The sequence below is a fragment of the Dendrobates tinctorius genome, unplaced genomic scaffold, assembly GCF_039654945.1.
Source record: "Dendrobates tinctorius isolate UK_male_01 unplaced genomic scaffold, ASM3965494v1 ptg000464l, whole genome shotgun sequence".
Classification (NCBI taxonomy): Eukaryota; Metazoa; Chordata; class Amphibia; order Anura; family Dendrobatidae; genus Dendrobates; species Dendrobates tinctorius.
The window spans coordinates 1,140,808-1,163,508 of NW_027362126.1; the positions used below are offsets into that span (position 1 = coordinate 1,140,808).

The following is a 22,701-nucleotide window of genomic DNA, read 5'->3' on the forward strand; positions in this document are numbered from 1 at the left end:
ATTATGCATCCAGACAAAAAATTGAAACGGTTATTTTTCACAAATTGAGTGTCAAGTTGTTTTGAATTCAGTGATTGAGAGGTTGGATACCTGACTTGTGCACCAATAACTCAATTTTTTTTTTTGAGTGCCATGTTATCTACATCTGTCATCAGGAGATGTTCTGGATGTGACAAGTAACATCGTCCGTAGATGTTCTGGATGTAAAATGCTACGTAAAAGTTCTACTGACAATGTTACTTGTCACATCCAGAACATCTACTGATGAGATCACCTCTCGCATCCAGAACATCTACTGATGAGATCACCTCTCGCATCCAGAACATCTACTGATGAGATCGCCTCTCGCATCCAGAACATCTACTGATGAGATCGCCTCTCGCATCCAGAACATCTACTGATGAGATCGCCTCTCGCATCCAGAACATCTACTGATGAGATCGCCTCTCGCATCCAGAACATCTACTGATGAGATCGCCTCTCGCATCCAGAACATCTACTGATGAGATCACCTCTCGCATCCAGAACATCTACTGATGAGATCGCCTCTCGCATCCAGAACATCTACTGATGAGATCACCTCTCGCATCCAGAACATCTACTGATGAGATCGCCTCTCGCATCCAGAACATCTACTGATGAGATCGCCTCTCGCATCCAGAACATCTACTGATGAGATCGCCTCTCGCATCCAGAACATCTACTGATGAGATCGCCTCTCGCATCCAGAACATCTACTGATGAGATCGCCTCTCGCATCCAGAACATCTACTGATGAGATCACCTCTCGCATCCAGAACATCTACTGATGAGATCACCTCTCACATCCAGAACGTCTACTGATGAGATCACCTCTCGCATCCAGAACATCTACTGATTATGTCCCTTGTTATATCCAAATGTTCTGGTTCTCCTCTCTGTCGCGGTAAACCCGTGACACTGAATGTGACAAGGGATACTATTGATGAGAAATAGCGCAATAGTGCATTATCCAGTGTAAGTATATCAATTTAAAAATAATCAACTCACCAGATGGAGCTTGTAATAAGCATGGAGGATTCGCTGCTGCAGAGACCACAGATCCACGAGGGACCAGCGTAGAAGATGCAGGATAGGAAAAAAGTGGTCAGACAATCCGCGCTATGAATCACTATGAACAATTATTATTACAGTGGTCTTTATTCAACGTGTTTCGAAGTTTCACAGAAATCCTTCCTCAGGAAAAAAACCACATGCAAGCATCATGAACAGGTTCTTAAATAGAAAAAAACAGTCCACTTGTCCTTCAGGTGCTCGGCGTCTAACAGGTCACCTGATTCAAAAGGATGTCAAAGTTCATTGCTTGAACACATGATAGACACTTAATAGACAAAATGTATATAAAATTCTGTTATGAAATTATTATTATACTTGCATTATAAAATGACTAATATATATTAATTTCTTTAACAATCAACAGAAAAAAATTATTAAAAGAAAATTTAAAAAGAAAGGGACAAGAACCTCCAAAAACGGGGAAAAAAAAGGAGAAATGCCTTACAGGGAGAACATCCTCTCAAAAGAGCCACCATGAAACCACACAAACCATGCCAAATTTATCCTGAGTTCTGTGAAACCTCAAAACGCGTCGAATAAAGACCACTGTAATAATAATTGTTCCGAGTGATTTGCAGCGCGGATTGTCTGACCACTTTTTTTCCTATCCTGCATCTTCTACTGAATGTGACAAGTGACGTCCTCAGGAGATGTTCTAGATCTGACAAGTAACGTGGGCAATGTTCGGTATGCGAGAAGTGACATCTTCCTCCTTCACCGATAGGTAAACCCTCCTGCTGAATCTACAGTGTGCACATCTTCAGAAGCTATTCCTCTACCGGGTATCAGGAAATAATAATTCTATTTTTCTCAATTCTTTTTTACCACACTTCTGCCATCATAACAAAATTATCACTGGAAACCAGAATGTGTCCCTCGGTTGCTGAACTATGCATCAGTCACATAGTGGATAGATAAAGCTTCCTGTAAGAGAATATGCTTATTAAAAATCATCGATTTGTAAGACGAGATTTGTCCGTATAGCATTAGGCCATTATGTGGACTCGGAGGTGGACACACAGGAGAAGAAAGCACACGGCCTGTTACCTCTGTCAGTTCTCCCAGTAATTGCTGCCAGTAAAAAGAGAAGCCGCAGTTATACAGGGTATACAATCAGAGCCACACCGTACAGAGCAGAAACAAGCCGGGACACAAGGCAGAGCGCCTGAAGAAGGGAACCTACTCTAGTAGGAGCCAACTAAACAAGGAGACAGACCCCCTTGACCAGGGGGTAACAGTTTTCTTTATCACTCATCCACAAGTTTTTAGTAAAAAAAATTATTGACATTATCGACCTGGCAGATGACATGGGGACAGAGGAGTTGAGTTTTGAAGCTTTACTTTGACGGAATCACTAAGTAGGCCTGGGTACTGCCAGAGACGTGGGGTTTTAAAAATGGACAAAAGCAAAAAGACAAAAGCCTCACATGGTTTTTAGGATGTTAGGGTTCATAACGCTACTGCTTTACAGCCCTTACAGGTACACGGCTTTCTAGTGCCTGACATAGGACTTCTCGGGAGCAATCTCAACGATCTCTCCATACAGACTTTCCTAACAAGTGAAGAATGGGCTTCTTCCCATCCAGGAAAGCATCTTGTGGTCTTTCCTGATGAAGAAGTCTTTGGTACTTTGAAATGCGTAGAATAAACCCCTCTCCATTTGACAATCTGGGATATACGTCTCATCATTGATCAGCAAGCGGGAAACCATCCACAAACCTCTCCTTTCTTTCCTGGATCTCGTCTGGTCATTTACTGACCCGTGGATCTGCTGCAGCTCATCTGCTTTACTACATGCTTTATAGATACTCAGAAAAGGTGTGTGTAATTCTGATTTTATCGCCGTCATACTCCTCGGGTAAGCTCCTATGTTGTGCTGATCTCTCTTACAGCTCTGCGACTATTCTGGGCAACACACATTCTCCCATTTTATGACTTTTCATTACTGGTGAGATGAAAACTGCATTTGAAGGTCCTGATATTAAGGAACATTTGGGGAACTTCAATGCAGCACGTCACATCTACTTCAGTTCTACAGAAATTAGAAGTTTAGGTCAAGAAATAAGAAGAAAAATCTATTCTCTAAAGTGCATGCAAAGCAGAGAAGCCTGGGTCAGAGATCCACACAACGCAGCAAGCCTACCTTGAAGATCTCAAATTCCTTCTTTGGCATCAAAAGCTATTAGCAGAAGATAATCAAAAACTTATGATATCAGAAACTGTATGGTACGTATAACAAAGTCACTTCTAAATCAGATGTAACAAGTAGGATACAGGTAGCAAAATCCAGAGGCGACAGCACCAATGACTGAAATACCCAGGGAGAGGACACCGACTTGTCACTATAGCACGGGTGACCAAACCAGAGAATAATTGCCCACATAACGAGAGAGAGGAGCTGTGGCCAATGTCCACAAGAGAAGTGATCATTACTCTCCATACATGGTCGCCACTCTTGTAGCGGTTTTATTCTGACCCAAAGTCCAACTACGGGATCACCAGCGATGCCAAATTAGGTGACTAAGACCTCTTAGTCAAGAGCGCTTGGAGAAGAGAAATACATTGGTCATGAGCAGACAATTCTGTTTATACCCCTGTGAGCAGTTTTCATCTACCATTTACAGACAAATGAAGACGATCCCATTGGAAGTTCCCGCCACTTTGCAGAAATAAGATATGACCGTATTTAGCCATTATGCCTTTCCAGTATACCACTCATAACACAGCTTCTCCGAACATTGCATACGAGATAATCGTAGTTACTTACCGATAACGGTATTTCTCTGATCCCATGACGGCACCGTGGATCCCTCTCTCTCCGTGGTGCCGTCATGGGGGAAAGAGAAAAGAAAATATTAGACCAAATACAAAACCTTGAAAGATCTAAAGCCTAATGAGACTATAAACACAACAGACTATAGAAGGAGCAAAATAGTAATCCTTCTACATCAAAACAGTGATCTACTATACACAGTCACCACTTACAAGATCAACGATCAGCTTTACAGAGCCACCACCTAGCAGAATCAGAGATCTACAATACACAGTCACCAGCTACAAGATCAATTATCTACAAGATCCGTGATCTACTAGTCAACACTAGATAACTGTAAAGTTCAGGGTTCATACCGGACACCTAGAGTCTGCTGCTGAACTCCGAACACAGACTTCTCCCGTAAGTCCGTTTTAGTTTTCGGAGATCTGGGAGGTGAGAGAGAGAGACACAGAGAGCCTTTGGCAGCCCCCTAGAACTTACTACCACCAGTTCACAGCACCAAAGTTTGGGTCCTCAATGGTTTCTAAGGGGTTTGGGTCCTGGTTCAAGTTGGGCAGAAGTTCTGGTACCAGAGCCGAACTTTCAACTAAAGTTTGTCAAACCCAACAATGCAGAGCATCCACGGGTACGGTCATCCCTTGTCACCACCTATAAAATCAGTGCTCTACTACAAACTGTAACCACTTACAAAATTAATGATCTACTATAGACAGTCACCACCTAACAATCAGGGATCTACTGTAGAGTTGCCACTTATAAGATCAATGATCTATTATACACAGTCCTTACCTACTAGATTCAGGATCTACTAGTCACCACCTACAAAAATCAGTCATCTATTCTAGACAGTCACAACATGGTCACAGAAACAGCATCAGTGATCTGCTATAAAGTCATCACCGACAAGAGATCCCTGATCTACTATACAAATTTATATACTTACACATGTGGTCAAGTGTTGGTACCTTCCGGTAAAGTAAGAAAAAAGTAATATTCAGTGTAAATTTATTGAATATCAAAGCTTGTGAATTGTGGTTCAACAGAAAAATTACAGAAACTAGTGACCCGGCCTGGACAAAAACAATGGATCTCTGTAACTTAATATTTTGCTGCACAATCATTTGTATGCAATCATTGAAAACAACAACAACAAAAAAAAAAAAGATTTCTGTTGCTCTCGGTGAGACTTCTGCTCCGTCCACAGATATCCTGGCCCATCCCTTGCGAACAGACAGCATCCGTGTATCTCAGATGAACCCAACATTGCTATATAGCCTAGGTATGCGTCACTCCCATAACAATATGGAAACCAAAAACCACAAGAGGAAGCAAAAATTGCCGTAAAATCCCGAGCTTTATTTGAACAATAACATTTAAAAAGTTATAAATTTAGAATAAAAGAGATACTTCATGCAGGAATATATTTACAGACAAAAACATATGAACCTTGAAATGCCAAACTCTATAGAGGATTCAAAATATATGGATAGCATTCAAGGAAGTGAAATTTTTTTTTTTCATGCTGTACTTTTTTCTAGTCAGTAGTAATAAATCTCACATCTAACATCTATGCTGTATTTAATGCCAAGAAACAAAGCACAATAAAGTTATACTTAAAAAATTGTGTCTCCATATAAATAAACTCGCATGCATCTAAGAGTAGTCCCTGGATAAAGCAATAAGCGAAACGCGCGTCAGGGTTTGCCAGCCACCTGCAGGTAATATTCTAAATCTATTTGCTATGTCTGCACTTTTTATGCCAATGACTTAGCCCCTTTTTGCACATTATGTTCTAATTCAGGTGTACCTTTAGGAAGCCATTTCCTCCAATAATTTTATGCACGCATTGTTAATGTTCTTGTGATCACTATGTTTAAAGGGGACCTAACCCATTAATACCTACTCTTAGATGCTTTCGACTATTTATATGGAGACACAATTTTTTAAATATAACTTTATTGTGCTTTGTCTCTTGGCATTATATACAGCATAGATGTTAGATGTGACATTTCATACTACGGACTCTAAAAGTACAGCATGCAAAAAATGTTTTATCACTTCCTTGAATGCTATTTTATTGTGGAAGTTGTATTACAACCCAGTATGTATCCATGTATTTTGAATCCTCTATCGAGTTTGGCATTTCAAGGTTCAGATATATTTTTGTCTGTAAATCTATTCCTGCTGCAAGTGGCTTATTCTAAATTTAGAACTCTTTAAATATTATTGTTTAAATAAAGCTCATGATTTTATGGCAATTTTTGCTTCCTCTTGTGATTGTTGGTTTATATCCTTGTATCTCAGGCATGGACGGTCTTCTCCAGACTGCAGGTCTCCACTCCGTCAAGACGTTCTGTAGGATTTAGATCATAGAATCATAGAATGGTAGAGTTGGAAGGGACCTCCTGGGCCATCTGGTCCAACCCCCTGCTCAAAGCAGGATTCGCTAAATCATCCCAGACAGATGTCTGTCCAGCCTCTGTTTGAAAAATGAGGATGAATGAACTCATGGAGATCAACATCCAACACTGCGGAGACACCATCACGTTTCTCAACGTAGTGATGCTAGAGCACTGCCCCCTTCCCTTATGGGAAATATGCAAAAACATGTAAATCAAGAGCCGCGGAGACACCATCACATGTTTCTCAACGCAAGCAATGACTAGCCAGGTCTTTCACCAGGAAGGAACAACCACGGGAAGGGTAGTCTCCAATGAAGGAAACCACCTGTGCCAAAACATGGTATGGATCCACAGACAGCTGTTTCGGGGTATTGCCCCTCATCAGAGTGGAGTAGGAAACTGGCTAGTAGGAGCAATGCCTAGTAAAAGACTGTGAAAATGAGGATGAATGAACTCATGGAGATCAACATCCAACATCCAGCCTCTGTTTGAAGACTTCTATTGAAGGAGAACTCCCCACCTCTCATGGCCGCCTGTTCCACTCATTGATCACCCTCACTGTCAGCCTTCTAATATCTAATCTGTGTCTCCTCCCATTCAGTTTCATCCCATTGCTTCTAGTCTTTCTTTGTGCAAATGAGAATAAATATGATCCTTCTACAATGTGACAGCCCTTTAGATATTTGTAGACAGCTATTAAGTCTCCTCTCAGTCGTCTTTTTTGCAGCTAAACATTCCCAAATCCTGCAACCTTTCCTCATAAGACAGGGTTTGCAGACCGGTCACCATTGTGGTCGCTCTTTTCTGAACTTGCTCTAGTTTGTTGATGTCTTTTTTATAATGTGGCGCCCAAAACTGGACACAATATTCCAGATGAGGTCTGACCAAAGAGGAGTAGAGGGAAATAATGACTTCACGTGATCTAGACTGTATGCTTCTGTTAATACATCCTAGAATTGCATTTGCCTTTTTTGCTGCTGCATCACACTGTTGACTCATATTCAGTCTGTGATCTATTAGTATACCCAAGTCTTTTTCACATGAGCTGTTGCTTAGGCCTATTCCTCCCATTCTGTATATGCTTTTTTCATTTTAATTGCCCAGATGTAGTACTTTGCATTTTTCCCTGTTAAAAACCATTCTGTTAGTTGCTGCCCTCTGCTCCAGTTTATTTATATCTTTTTGAATCATCTCTCTCTCTTCTCTAGTATTAGCTATCCCTCCTAGCTTTGTGTCATCAGCAAATTTAATCAGTTGACCCTCAATTCCTTCATCTAAATCGTTGATAAAGATGTTGAACAATACGATCATAGAAATCTTTTCAGAAGAGTATGACGCTTTGCTCTCAGCCATTCTTGGAAGTTTTAGAGGGGTTTGGGGTCCTTGTCCTGTTATCAGAGCCATGGCCGGCGGTTCAGACAGATTTCTGGCCCTGGGCAGCACATTGGGCTCCAGAAAGCCTTGGCGGTTTTGAAATTTCATTGTATCCTGCAGTGTAATGGGTAATGTTTCTCCATGTGGAGATTGACAAGCCAAGCCTGGCATGTCATAGGTGGTGCCAGAGATCTAGTCCTTTTGCTCTTTCAAGAGACAATTTCATATTGTATCCTGCACAAATTAAAGACCCCCCTTTGCCAGATGCAGCAGAGCAGTTCCAGAACTTCCCCAAGCAACTCTCCATGTGTCACAAGAGGTGCAATGTTCTTTGCTTCATTTTTACGTCTGTAAACAGAGCTGGTGTGATGCCAAGATGCTTGATTTCGGTCTACTCCGTCCACAGGACATTCTTCAGATTTGTGGCTCAATATGCATTAAGGCAAATTCCAGTCTCATTTTCTACCATTTGCTTTCCGTGGCTTCCTCCTGGGTCTTTTTCTATGTAATCTATTTTGGCACTGATAGCGCAGGATGGTGACACGGATGAACACTGGCCTTGGAGTTCATCTCATTGGAAGTTGCTCTGTGCTCAGTGGATCCCATTTGTTTTGTCGGTCTCTTCGATTTTTCAACAGTTTTCCTCTTGCAGCCCCTTCCAGGGAGGTCGGCTACAGTCGACAATATGTGCAACTGTAGTAACAGGAACATCGGCTGTGTGGAGAAGTCTTAGAGCCTTTACCCTTAACTCTGTCTATAATTTCCTTTCTAACCTCCTGAGACAACCCTCTCCTCAGCTTTCTCTACTCCATGTTCAGTGTGGTCCACAACATGATAACAAACAGCACATTGACTACTTTTCACCCTGTAAATAGGCGACTAATTACAAGTTTGTAGAAATCTGTGATGCTACAGGACGTACCTCCTGTTTTATCTGGGACAGTTACTCATTTTTATGCTTTTTTTATTATTTTTCTATTGAAGCACAACTCATGAGCAATTTTTGATTCTCAATTGAAATTTAGTAAATTTAAATTGAACATTCCCTTTTCGGAGACCATGGTGGGTTTTCTCACGTTAACAGAAGGGCACTAACAATTTTACCACGTGTATATGTATTACTGCAGGAATAAAATGACTTTCTGTACAAAGAAAACTCCACAACACTAAGGTAGAAATATTTAATACGCAGTAATAGTGAAGTTCTCTGGGTTCTGGTGAAGGTACCTGAATCGTGTGGCTGTAGGCCGGCTCTGAACGCTCCAATGAGGTCTCCTCAGGCTTCATTACTCCCAGGATGTTGTTTGGCACAAATCCAGACGAACCGCTGGCGTTCCTAACCTTCCACCATTGCTTCTTGTCATCAATGACCTGAAATGTAGAGAGAAGCAGATGGAGCCACACACACGGCATCTGAGAAGAAACAGGTCTAGTTTATATTGGAAGTCGAATGACAGTAACCCAATAAAGTCTCTGAATGTCTGAAAAAAAACTAAAATGGATTCCATATGGATAGCATCCGATTATTACGGGGACATTGTAATTCGGAAACAGAAAACTGTAAATTGTCTTGTAATTTATTAATTGTTGCAGTTAAAAAAAACCCAAAACAAACAGATTTCACGTAAATTCTGAAAGTCCGAGGTTTCTTTATACGCTTGTGTGAGGCTGGCCTAACAGCCAGGGTTGCCAATTCCTCCGATCCATGCCATTTAGCTATTGGTAGAAATTATGGAAAGTTTACAAACCAGAAGAGATGAGCGGATCGACTTGACTAAAATTCAAAGTTGCCAAATTCTCCCCCAGAATTGAATTCACGTAAATTCCAATTAACAGGCAGCTCATTGTCAGGAAGACGTGGAGAACGCAGAATTCCCCTGGGAGTCACCTGAATACGTTTAGAGCTTTGTAATTCAAATGCAGCATTTTTAATAACCGACTGACGTCAACCCATCTGGCGGGGGAAAGCGGACGGCCACCAGAAGTAACCAACAGCATGCTTAACGACACTGCAGAATCAGAGCATCGAGGGCATGTGCCCTCGATCAGACACTGCTGTGGGTTGGACGTTGCGTACTTGTGCAGCATCAAACCAGATAGCGGCCAGATGCTACAGCATAGTGGATGGGATTTCAATGAGTCCACAAACGCCCACGGAGACTTCTCAGACTGCACCAATAGAATGTATGGAACACGGTGAATCCACACGGTTCAGTGAACACAGAGGATTTACCTGCGTCCAATAGAAGGCAGCAAACATATGCTGCGTCCAAAGCACTGCTAGTTCTGGATCGTGGGCACTCGACCGTAATCTTTTTTCTAACATGTATCTCTTTTTGGGAGGCATCTGTGTGGATGATTCTTGTTTATAGATGGGTGTTGTAAACTGAAGGAGCCAAGGCATTTTCACACAGTTGGATGCAATAGTTATCTCTGTTTGGCGAGTATAAAGAATTTGGCACTTTGCTAAATAAAGAAGCAATAGCTTTTCCAGAAACCATCCAAAAATGATCCCTAACAAAACAGGTTCACGGTATTGAATGTAAAGAATGAATGAGCGCTCAACTAGAAGTGAAAAAAACAAATTATTGGGGGTTCACAACTACTTTGTCCAATCAATTTATGATTAGCAATTACAAACGCTTATCAAGTCGTCCAAAAATTATTACGGTTTTCAAGAGACAAAACAGTTGCCCAGGGCCAGCATGATATAAAGAGTTAAGTTGGGCAAGCAAAGAGATGCTTGGTAGTTTAGTGCCAGCAACAACAGCAGCAGAACCCGATAGCGGCCAAATGTTACAGCATAGTGGATGGGATTTCAAAAAGTCCACAAATGCCCACGGAGACTTCTCAGACTGCAGCATGTCAATTTCACCAATAGAATGTATGGAACACGGTGAAGCCACACTGTTCAGTGAACACATAGGATTTACCTGTGCCCAATAGAAGGCAGCCTTGAATTCAGAGCTTGGATTTGGTTTCAGCATCTGCCATGAGTGAATTATTACCCCTGCTTGCCCCACGGTATAACAAACCGTTGCCGTAGATCACAGGTCTAGTCATTCATTCATGAATGTAGTCACCGAGTGATGATGAGACGCAACTGTAATGTAAAATGTCTATAAGGTATGATGTTTTCTGTAATCTTCTAGAATCCTCCATTCTGAGAAAGTAGCCTGTCAGCTTTTGCAGCCCCCTCCTTGTGCCCCCCTTAGCAGCTGTGTGTGTACAGCTCTCTGCCTGCATCTGAAACCTGATACCGGGCATTTCCTCTCACAGCATCTCTCTTCTCCTCCCCCCCCTGCACAGCTAAAGGGAAAGCATTTCTTTTGTTCTCAGACAGGCCGAATGAAAAGTATGAGAGATATTAAACTAAGCTAGCATGGGCCCCTGCCGCGGCAGAAAAATGAAACAGACATTTCTGTGATCTGAGTGGACCCGGCTTCGCTACGGTGGCTCCTGCGAGGTTCTCGAACCTTCAGAAATTGAGATATGGATTGCTCCCAAATGGAATGCCTTAATTATGGCATGCTTGGTGTTATTGGACTCTATTCAGTAAATCACAAACAACGATGCCCTATGTGTGTTGGTACGGGCTTTTCTCGTTTAGATATAGTTATTTTAAGTTTTGTAGCCAAATCATAACTTAGAGAAAGGGGGGTTGCACCTCACCGGACCGCCCATTTCGTGAGGTCACAGACCCTAGGCTATAAGCTAGTCCCTACCAAATTCCAGTCAGTTGGAGCTGGAGTTCTGATGCTGAACAGACCTACCCCATGTCTTGGGATGTTTGGTTGCGGCCCATCCCCCGAGCCACATGGTCTGCCTGATACCACCTAAGCACATGTAAGTGTTACTTTATGCTTTTTAATCCTTTTGTTTTATACTGCAATGTACATACTTAATGTCTCAACTTTATAACAACTTTTATCTATGTAGTTACTGCCCATTTGGGGAATAAATTATAAAATTATTCAGTCTGCCTTCATGCTCTAAGAAACGAACTATGCGCCTTTTTTAGATAATCGCTACTAATTTGGGGGGTTTGCCACGGACCCTCTTAATTAACTCTTTGATTACGTAAAGCGTGGCTGGTGGCAGCGTGGTGTGTGCGGTTGGTTAGGCTGGTTGGCAGTCCGGAAGGGTCATATATTGCTGGATGAGTGGTTGAGGCCACAGCATTGATAATTCCCTTACTGCAGCAGTTTGATTGGCCGTGCACAAGCAGCCTGTCCGGCGACTAATTATCCTAGGTGCAGTTCCCTGACTGACCTGAGGGTAAGGGGGGCGCCGGAGAGCTGTGAGTTCCAAAGTGGAACTGAGAAAGTGGGATATACATAAATCCCCACAGTTCTTGGAAGGTTGTTAGCAGTGGTGGGGCATGCAAAATACCCCCCTGCGGTAAATTGTTAGAGCAAGATTAGCTTGCTGTGTGTTGGTCACACGTGTCAGTGGTGGGATAACTAAGATAAGCCCCCACTGTGCCTGTGATAGCCATGTGCCGGCAGTGCATCGCGTCCCTCCACGCACTGACAAACCCGTGTCAGTGGTGGGATCGTGGCGTATTGGTGTCACCGGCTGTGATAGCCGTGTGCCAGCAGTGCGTCGCGTCCCTCCGTCCGCTGACAAACCCGTGTCAGTGGTGGGATCGTGGCTTATTGGTGGCACCGGCCGTGCTGTTCGTCACATGACAACAGGTCATTGGATATCACATGGCTTCATAGTCACACACTGAGGTTTCTAAGTGATTAATGTCATTGAGAATATTCAGAATTGAGAGTCCTCAGTGGTTGATACCTTTTAATGGCTTACTGAAAAGATGGTGACACATTGCAGCTTTCGAGACTCCTCAGGTCTCATCAGGCTACTCTAATACAGTTAAGGTTGAAAGTGTTGGCACCCTTGAAATTGCTTCTGAAAATGAAGTATTTATCCCAGAAAATGTATTGCATTGACACGTTTTGCCATACACCCATTTTATTCTACCACCGATATACGTGGATGAGATGTGTCTGAGGGATGTGATCACAAATCTCTATATAAACAATGGCGGATAGCGTTACTCGCCAGCCTGTGCTCCCAATTCCCTATCAGCAGCGTGTGGTGGTCCGGAAGGATGATGCAGCGATGAATTCAACAGGCTTAATTTACAAAAACAGAAATACTAGCTAAGTCCAGAAAACCAGAGAAGTTGGCAGCTATCGGATTGCAGACCCCTGAACCTATCAACAACAACTAGCAGTAGCCGTGGGGGGTTCCTACGGTGCCCTAGACCCCTCGATCACAGCCGGAGAACTAAATAGCCTAAAGACAGAAAGGGAAATCTAAACTGCCCCAGAGCAGACCCCAAAGCAATAGGCAGCCCCCAACATATAATGACGGTGAAGCAAGATGAAAAAACACTCACACAGATAGAAAGATAGGCTGAGCAAATGATGGGGCCCAAGCTAACTAAATAGGACAGGATAGAAAAGCTGCTGTCTGCAATCCGCCAAAACCCTATCATAACAAGAGCCAACAGACTGATAGGGAAAAAAGCCCTGAAGACGCTAGGCTTCAAAAAGACTATATCAGTACTCAGGTATTTTCTGAAGACAGAGCAAAAAGGAATTCAGCTCACCTCAGCAGGGAATGGCAGAAATCCAGATAAACAAGGCAAAACCAAACCAAAGCACAAATGCAAAAAGCAGAGCAGAAAACTTAGCTTTTGAGGAGCAGGAATCAGACTGGTCTCCTAGAATCCCTCAGAGAAATCACCCGCAAGGCAGAAGGGCGTCGGCTGCCTTATATCCAGTCAGCAATTCCAGTCACCTAGTCATCATTCTGCTCAGGTGCTTGGTAATCAGCCTCACTACCTTCCTTCACCAGAAGAGGGAGTTCATCAGACCTCAATGGTGAAGGGGAAAATGAACTCACAACAGTACCTCCCCCTTGAGGAGGGGTCACCGAACCCACATCCACGCCACCAGGGCTATCAGGGTGAGCCCGATGAAAGGCACGCACCAATCTTTTGGCATGAATATCAGAGACAGAGACCCAGGAATTATCCTCCTGACCATAACCCTTCCACTTAACCAAATACTGGAGTCTCCGTCTAGCCAGACGAGAATCCAGTATCTTCTCTACCTCATATTCCATGTTACCTTCAACCAATACAGGGTCCGGAGGTGCCACCCCAGGAACAACTGGTTTAACAAACCTCTTCAACAAGGACTTATGAAGCACATTATGGATTTTTAATGTGACAGGAAGAGCCAAACGAAGAGAGACCGGATTAATAATCTCCAAAATCTTGTAAGGTCCAATAAATCTAGGCTTAAACTTAGGAGAAGCCACCTTCATAGCGATATTTTTTGATGATAACCAAACCATATCACCAACCTTAAATTGGGGACCAATGGTCCTATGTCGGTTGGAAAACCGCTGGGCCTTTTCCTGGCAGAGAGATAACTTATCCACCACTTGGTCCCAGATCTGGTGCATTCCCTCCACCACAGTGTCAACACCTGGGCTGGCAGAAGGCTCCACCTGCCCTGAAGAAAATTGAGGATGAAACCCAAAGTTACAAAAAAAAGGTGACATCAAAGTGGCAGAACTAGCTCTATTATTTAAAGCAAATTCGGCCAAGGGCAAAAATGAAACCCAATCATCCTGATCAGCGGAAATAAAACATCTCAAATATGACTCCAAGGTCTGGTTTGTTCTCTCCGTCTGCCCATTGGTCTGAGGGTGAAAAGCAGAGAAGGACAACTGAATTCCCAGCTTGGAACAGAAAGTCCTCCAAAATCTAGACACAAACTGAACTCCTCTGTCAGATACAATGTTCTCAGGAATCCCGTGCAAGCGAACCACCTGTTGCAAAAACAGGAGCACCAACTCAGAAGAAAATGGCAACTTAGGGAGTGGTACAAGATGAACCATCTTAGAGAACCTATCACAAATCACCCAAATAACAGTCATTCTCTGAGAGACAGGCATATCAGAGAAATATGGGTCCATGGCCTCCTGGGGACTGGCAAAGGCATCATCAACCCACTAGAGCGAGAACAAGGTTTAGACCGGGAGCAAGTCCCACAGGACTGCACAAAATTCCTGACATCACGAGACAAGGCGGGCCACCAAAAAGACCGACTCACCAGATCTCTAGTACCAAAAATACCTGGATGACCAGCCAATGCAGAGCAATGAACTTCAGACATCACTCTCTTCTTCCACTGGTCAAGAACATACAACTTTCCACTGGGACAATGCTCAGGTTTGTCCTCCTGGAACTCTTCCAGAGCACGTCTCAAATCGGGCAAGATGGCAGAAAGAACTACCCCTTCGCCTAAGATGGTGGCAGGCTTGGTCACCACAGGAGAATCAGCAAAGAAGCTCCTAGAGAGGGCGTCTGCCTTGACATTCTTAGTGCCAGGAAGAAAAGAGACCACAAAATCAAAACGTGTAAAAAACAAGGCCCACCTAGCCTGTCTAGGGTTCAGGCGTTTGGCCGACTCCAGGTAAATCAAATTCTTGCGGTCAGTGAGGACCACGACTTGATGTTTAGCTCCCTCCAACCAATGTCTCCACTCCTCAAATGCCCATTTCATGGCTAACAGTTCCCGATTCCCCACATCATAGTTACGTTCAGATGGAGAGAACTTTCGGGAAAAGAAAGCACAGGGATTCATTTTAGATGTTACAGGATCCACAGCTCCTGCACCAATCTCAGAAGCGTCCACCTCTACCTGGAACGGGAGTGAGACATCAGGTTGCCGCAAAACCGGGGCAGAAGTGAATCTTCGCTTCAGCTCCTGAAAGGAAGAAACAGCCTCCGGAGACCAATTCAACACATCAGCACCCTTCTTAGTCAGATCAGTCAATGGCTTGGCAATACTAGAAAATTTTGCTATAAAATTTCCGATAAAAATTAGCAAAACCCAAAAACTTCTGGAGGGCCTTCAAAGAAGTGGGCTGAACCCAATCATAAATGGCCTGTACCTTGGCCGGGTCCATTTCAATAGTTGACGGAGACAAAATAAATCCCAAAAATGAAATCCTCTGTACCCCAAAAAGGCATTTCGATCCTTTGACATACAGGGAATTCTCCCTCAAGATCTGGAGCACAGTCCGAACATGTTCCACATGAGAATCCCAATCCTTGGAGAAGATCAAAATATCATCCAGATAGATAATCAAAAATTTATCCACAAAGTCTCGGAAAATGTCGCTCATGAAGCACTGGAAGACAGAAAGGGCATTAGTGAACCTAAAAGGCATCACCAGGTACTCAAAATGTCCCTCCGGAGTATTAAACTCCGTCTTCCATTCATCCCCATGCTTAATGCGGATAAGATTATACGCCCCCCTGAGGTCAAGCTTGGTAAACCAGCAAGCACCTTTAACTCTGGAGAATAGATCCGAAATCAGGGGTAACGTATACTGATATTTAATAGTAATTTTGTTGAGGGCACAATAATCAATACAAGGCCTTAATGAACCATCCTTTTTGGCCACGAAAAAAAACCCGGCACCTAGGGGTGAAGAGGATGGTCTAATATGACCCTTCTCCAACGCCTCCTTAATATAGGATCGCATAGCCTCGTGCTCTGTACGATAAATTGAAGAGCCGACCCTTGGGGAATTTACACCCCGGGCTCAGTTCAATTGCACAGTCATAACTCCTATGAGGAGGCAAAGACGCAGACTCATTCTCACTAAATACATCATAAAAGTCCGCCAAATAGTCAGGAACATCATGCGACTGAGGAGAGGTGGAAAAAACCGGAGCCTCACTAAGGGCACACCGACAACCCCAACTCACCACAGACACAGATTTCCAATCCAAAACTGGATTATGAATTTGCAACCAGGGAAACCCCAGAACAATGGTATCATGCAAATTATGCAACACCAAAAATCTGCAATTTTCTTGATGGTCTGGGGCGACCCGCATTACCACCTGGGTCCAAAACTGAGGTTTATTTTTCGCCAAAGGAGTAGCATCAATCCCCCTCAAAGGGATAGGCGTCCGCAGAGGTGTCATCGGAAATCCACAACGTTTAGCAAAATCCAAGTCCATTAGGTTCAGGGCTGCTCCCGAATCCACAAAAGCCTTGGCGGAAAATGTGGACAGGGAGCAGATCAGAGTAATTGCCAGAAGAAACTTAGGTTGAACACCACCCACAGAAAACGTGTGTGCAAAACGTTTCTCTCGTTTCGGACAGACAGAAATAATATGCGAGGCATCTCCACAAAAAAACACAGCTTATTACGCCTTCTCAACTCCTGACGTTGCTCCCTGGACAAAACTATCACATTGCATAGGTTCAGACACTTGTTCAACAGGAGGCAACACCTCTCGTGCAGTCCTGCGTTCACGTAAACGCCGATCAACCTGAATGGCTAATGACATAGAATAGTCAAGACCAGAGGGAACAGGAAATCCCACCATAGTATCTTTTACGGCTTCTGACAAACCCTTCCGAAAGAGAGCTGCCAAGGCATTATCATTCCAGGTAGAAAGGACCGCCCACTTTCCGAATTTTTGACAGTACAATTCTGCAGAATCTCGACCCTGGCTTAATGCCAACAGGGTCTTTTCAGCCTGATCAATAGCACTAGGTTCGTCATACAACAACCCCAAGGCTTGAAAAAATGCGTTCACATTAGTCAGAATAGGATCATCTGGTTTCAAAGAAAACGCCCAATCCTGGGGATCGCCACGCAGCAAAGAGATGACAATTTTAACCTGCTGCGCGGAGCTCCCTAACGAGTTAGGCTTCAAGGCAAAAAATAATTTACAATTATTTTTGAAATTCAAAAATTTAGACCGATCCCCAAAAAACACATCAGGAGTAGGGATCTTTGGTTCAGCAGCATGTGAATGAGCAAGGTAGGCGGAAATTCCCCGCACTTCCGCAGCGAGCTGCTCCACACGATCAGACAATTGCTTTATCTCTATTGAGAGAAAAAAAAAATTCCCCCTACGGCCTCAGAGGTATAGAGGAAAAAATATACACACTTTTTTTTTTTTACAATTCTTTCCTGCTATTGAGTACCCTAGGATCTGCGGTATGGCGGGTGATTCTGTTATGAATGAGTCACCGTAGGAGGCAAAAACAGAAATACTAGCTAAGTCCAGAAAACCAGAGAAGTTGGCAGCTATTGGATTGCAGACCCCTGAACCTATCAACAACTAGCAGTAGCTGTAGGGGGTTCCTACGGTGCCCTAGACCCCTCGATCACAGCCGGAGAACTAAATAGCCTAATGACAGAAAGGGAAATCTAAACTGCCCCAGAGCAGACCCCAAAGCAATAGGCAGCCCCCAACATATAATGACGGTGAAGCAAGATGAAAAAACACTCACACAGATAGAAAGATAGGCTGAGCAAATGATGGGGCCCAAGCTAACTAAATAGGACAGGATAGAAAAGCTGCTGTCTGCAATCCGCCAAAACCCTATCATAACAAGAGCCAACAGACTGATAGGGAAAAAAGCCCTGAAGACGCTAGGCTTCAAAAAGACTATATCAGTACTCAGGTATTTTCTGAAGACAGAGCAAAAAGGAATTCAGCTCACCCCAGCAGGGAATGGCAGAAATCCAGAAAAACAAGGCAAAACAAAACCAAAACACAAATGCAAAAAGCAGAGCAGAAAACTTAGCTTTTGAGGAGCAGGAATCAGACTGGTCTCCTAGAATCCCTCAGAGAAATCACCCGCAAGGCAGAAGGGCGTCGGCTGCCTTATATCCAGTCAGCAATTCCAGTCACCCAGTCATCATCATTCTGCTCAGGTGCTTGGTAATCAGCCTCACTACCTTCCTTCACCAGAAGAGGGAGTTCATCAGACCTCAATGGTGAAGGGGAAAATGAACTCACAATACAGTACCTTGATGAGATGAGATGTCAAGGAAGATGAAGGAATGGAGATGAGGTAGGAGTGAGGACTGTAGGTTAGAGCTGTTATAGAAGCACCAGATTAGAGAGAAGAGCTCCAGGTTGGAGGTAACAAGAGAATCCTTTCTCCAGCTCTGCAGCGCATGTGTGTTACAAGATGGCCCGGAGTACAACAACAGGAAACAGAACGAAAAAGATAGGAGGAGCTATAGACAGAGAGGTATTATGGGAAAGTACCATAACAAAATATTACAGTGTAATACAGCAATGGCCAGCAGATGGCAGCAAAGTATAACAAATACAATAGATGATAAACTAAGTATATACCATTACATAAATGTCCATGTATGGCTGAAAGTCTATCAGAATAAACTGAAACAGAACACATTTCCTTTGTGTGCGCTGGAGCAACACAAAAAAAAAAATAGAGGAAAAACAGGATAAATTGGACATAATTTCACACAAAACCTCAAAAATAGGTCTGGACAAAATTGATGGCACCCTCAGCTTAATATTTGGTCTCCCCCTTTGGAATAAATAACGCGTCGGTTAGTTTTTTGACCTCTCAGATGCTGCATAGGTGCAGTGACGTCACGGGCTGACAGATGCTGCTGGCCATGTTTTCTCCTTCCCGCCGGGTAACTAGAGATGCTACCAGCCGGGGCGCCCCTGACTCTGCACAGTTGCTCAGAGCTCTCCCTCCGTATCGCACCACGGTGCCAGAATCTGATAGTACACTGATCCTCCCCACCAGTTGAGCTGGTCCATGACCAGAGATTGGGGAGTACTACAAAGAGGGCAAGTACCAAGCCCCGTGTGCGGCATTGATTAATATATGTGCATACTTTAGAACAGAGATTCGGACTACGCTAATGGTGGCGTTCATGTCAGCTCCCTTATTGATAAGTCTATACTGGCACTAAACCGATATATAGGAGTATTGAGTACAACAAACGCTGTACATATCTTCAGTCATTGTGTGCCCTTGTAGGATCAGCGGTTATAACTGTACAACGCCGGTATTTACAAAAGACTATATTTTAAGTGGTACCTTTTGGTTTTTATCCTGTCCTTTTATGTACACCCCTGGGGGGCACCATGCACAGGATCCTATAACTATCCACAAGCTTCATTCACTTCTCAGCTGGAGTTTTGGAGCACTCTTCTTCTGCTAACTGCTTCAGGTCTCTCATATTTTAAGGCGTCTTCTCCCAACAGTAATTGTAAGATCTCTCCGCAGGAGTTCAATGGGATTTAGATCCAGACTCACTGCTGCACCTTCAGAACCAGCACTTTGTTTCCATCCATTTCTGGGAGCTTCTTGAAGTATGCTTGGGATCACTGACATGCTTGAAGACTCATGACCTACGACGCAAACCCAGCTTTTTGACACTAGGCACTACATCGCCACCCAAAATCCTTTGGCAATCTTCAGATTTCATGATGTCTTGCACACAGTCAAGACACCCAATGTCAGAGGCAGAGAAACAACTCTAAAACATCTTTGAACCTCCACCATATCTGATTGTAGGTACTGTATTCTTTTCTTTGTAGGCCTCGTCATTAATGTGCAAACCACCTTGGAGGATGAATGAGTTAATGACTGAGCCAATTTTGACCTTAATGCCAATAGCCATGTAAGATCAGAGGCTTGGTGCCCTCACTGTCTCTGAAGCAGTTTCCTCAGATTCTGTAGTAGGCATAATAAATGTCCATACATTATGTCGCCTCTGCTTTTTTTATGTGGACTTGCAGTGTGTCCATAAAGTCATGTTGCATTTTTGACCAGTCACTGGAAAGCAACAAAAAAAAAAAACAAAAAAAAGGATAGAAATGTGAAATCTGCTCCAAATAAAAGACAAACTCCCAGTTTCATACCTACTCAGTGCAGTTCGATGTGGGCTCCATTTGTTGCCCTACACACATCCAAACCATAGTGAAGATCTTGCCACACACGGGTAAGAACGTCTGTGATTCTCTGTTCTAAGTGATTAATGTCGTTGAGAATATTTAGAATTGAGAGTCCTCGGTGGTTGATGCCTTTTAATGGCTAACTGAAAAGATGGTGACACATTGCAGCTTTCCAGACTCCTCCGGTCTCTTCATCAGGCAAAGACTAATACAACATCTGAAGAGTCACAGATTATACACAACACAGCACAGAAATAACACAATAGATAAGACAAGTGACGTGAAGCAGAATTGTCATTATGGGAGAGGGAGAAACAAATATTGGAGAAGTTCATAGATTAGGAGTGTGAAGGTTTTATTGCCCTCTGATTGGGGTCTGGTTCTGTGTTGTGTGATGACCCCAGATGGTCTGAGGAGCAAATTCCTTAATTGATGTAGAAAGACATAAATCCATGCGACACAGTCATTCCTGCACTGAATGTTTGGAAAGTTTTCATAAATTTGTACTCAGAGACTCTTCTCTCTCTCTGAGACTTGAAGTTACCTTTCAGTACAAGTAATCTCATATCCATGGTGCCATGACCGGGCATACAAAAATGTTTTTCCACAGGTAGATCCGTTCTTTTTTCTCTTATTGTGTGACGATGAGCATTCATCCTTGTTCTCAGCTTTTGCCCGGTCTCCCCCACATACAGACCCCCAGTTGGACATTTAGTACAAATAATTAAGTACACCACACTGCTTATCTATGAACTGGTCCAATATTTATGTTTCTCCCTCTCCCACAATGATAGTTCTGCTTCACGTCACTTGTCTTATCTATTGTGTTATTTCTGTGCTGTGTTGTGTATAAATGTGTGATTCTTCAGATGTTGTATTAAGGGGGCTTTACACATAGCGATATCACTATAATGTCACTGATTTTGTGACGCAGCAGCGATATTGCTAGCGATATCTCTACATGTGATACTTACCTCCGACCCGGCTCCCCGCTGGCTATCACTGATCGCGCGAGAACGGCCTGGTCCATTTCTCGTCGTCTGCTTCCTGCTGTGGAGACAAGCGACGTGTGGACGCGGGCGGGAGGACGTCATCATTGCCGCGCCTGAAAGGTGAGTGCGACTGCCGACCGCTGCTATGTCGCTGGTGAGATCTGCCTGTTTGGCAGCTCACTAGCGACCATTTAGCGATGCACCAGCGATCCTTCCCGGGTCATATCGTGGTCGGGATACCTGGTGCATCGCTAAATGTAAAGGGGCCTTTAGTCTTTGCCTGATGAAGAGACCTGAGGAGTCTCGAAAGCTGCAATGTGTCACCATCTTTTCAGTTCGCCATGAGGACTATCCATTCTGAATATTCTTCTATCTACTGGCTGACACGGTACAAAGATATACATCTTTCCTGTATCATAATGTCGTTGATACGTTCAATGTACACATGTTGCTTCACATAACCCCAGAAGTAAAAGTCTAAGGGCGTCAGAACCGGGGATCGTGGTATACTTGACTGGTCAAAAGTGCACCATGACTTAACGGACAGTGGACAGTGTGTGTGTTTGTCTCGATAGCTGCTGTGGAACATCATTTATATTACTGTTAGCCATTAAAAGGTCTCATAACTGCAAGAGTATCTTGTTTTTCCCAAAGAGAACAAAATAAAGAGACATTTTATATTAAAAGAGAAAAAAAAAATGCCCACAAGCTTTTACAGTACATGATTGGACAAAAAAATGTAGGTAAAATCCTATCATGAAAGCAAGCCCGTCCAGCTGGCCGCTGTCTTCAGGTGGCATGCGTCTGATATCTATGTGGAGCAAAGAAGAAATGTGCACACTGGTAGGAAAACACTGGAGTTTAAGTTTCAGGATTAGGGAGATCTCTCTGTAACAAAATTATTATTGTTATTTTTATCATTATTATTTAAAAAAACACTGAAAACCACAGGGATCACATTTCCATTTACAAGCAGAAACCAGCCTTGAATTCAGTACTTGGATTTGGTTGCGGTATCTGCAATGAGTGGATTACCACCCCTGCTTGCCCCACGGTATAATAACCAGCTGCCATATGTCTAGTCATTCATTCATGAATGTAGTCACCGCGTGATGATGAGACGCGACAACAGGTCACTGGATATCACATGGCTTCAGAGTCACACACGGAGACCACCACTCCCATTTTCAGTCTGGTACATCAGCACTGAAGTAGTCCACCACAATCAAGTTTAGCTCTGTAAGGGTTAGGTGTAAGACCGCGCTGATGAAC

General features: G+C 43.4%; 1 protein-coding gene across 8 annotated transcripts in view; it reads right to left on the reverse strand.

Moving 5' to 3' along the window:
* Nucleotides 1–22,701, reverse strand: part of EPS8 (EGFR pathway substrate 8, signaling adaptor) — a 185,074-nt gene that overhangs the window by 40,287 nt on the left and 122,086 nt on the right. For 6 of the 8 annotated variants that reach the window (XM_073564615.1, XM_073564618.1, XM_073564616.1 and 3 more), the window contains one exon: nt 8,875–9,018. The exons of 1 other annotated variant lie outside the window; for it this stretch is intronic. In XM_073564615.1, coding sequence (XP_073420716.1) covers nt 8,875–9,018 — 144 coding nt within the window. Of the gene's footprint in view, nt 1–1,968; nt 2,167–8,874; nt 9,019–22,701 lie in introns of those variants that run through there. One more of the 8 variants, XM_073564619.1, reaches the window with a different exon arrangement.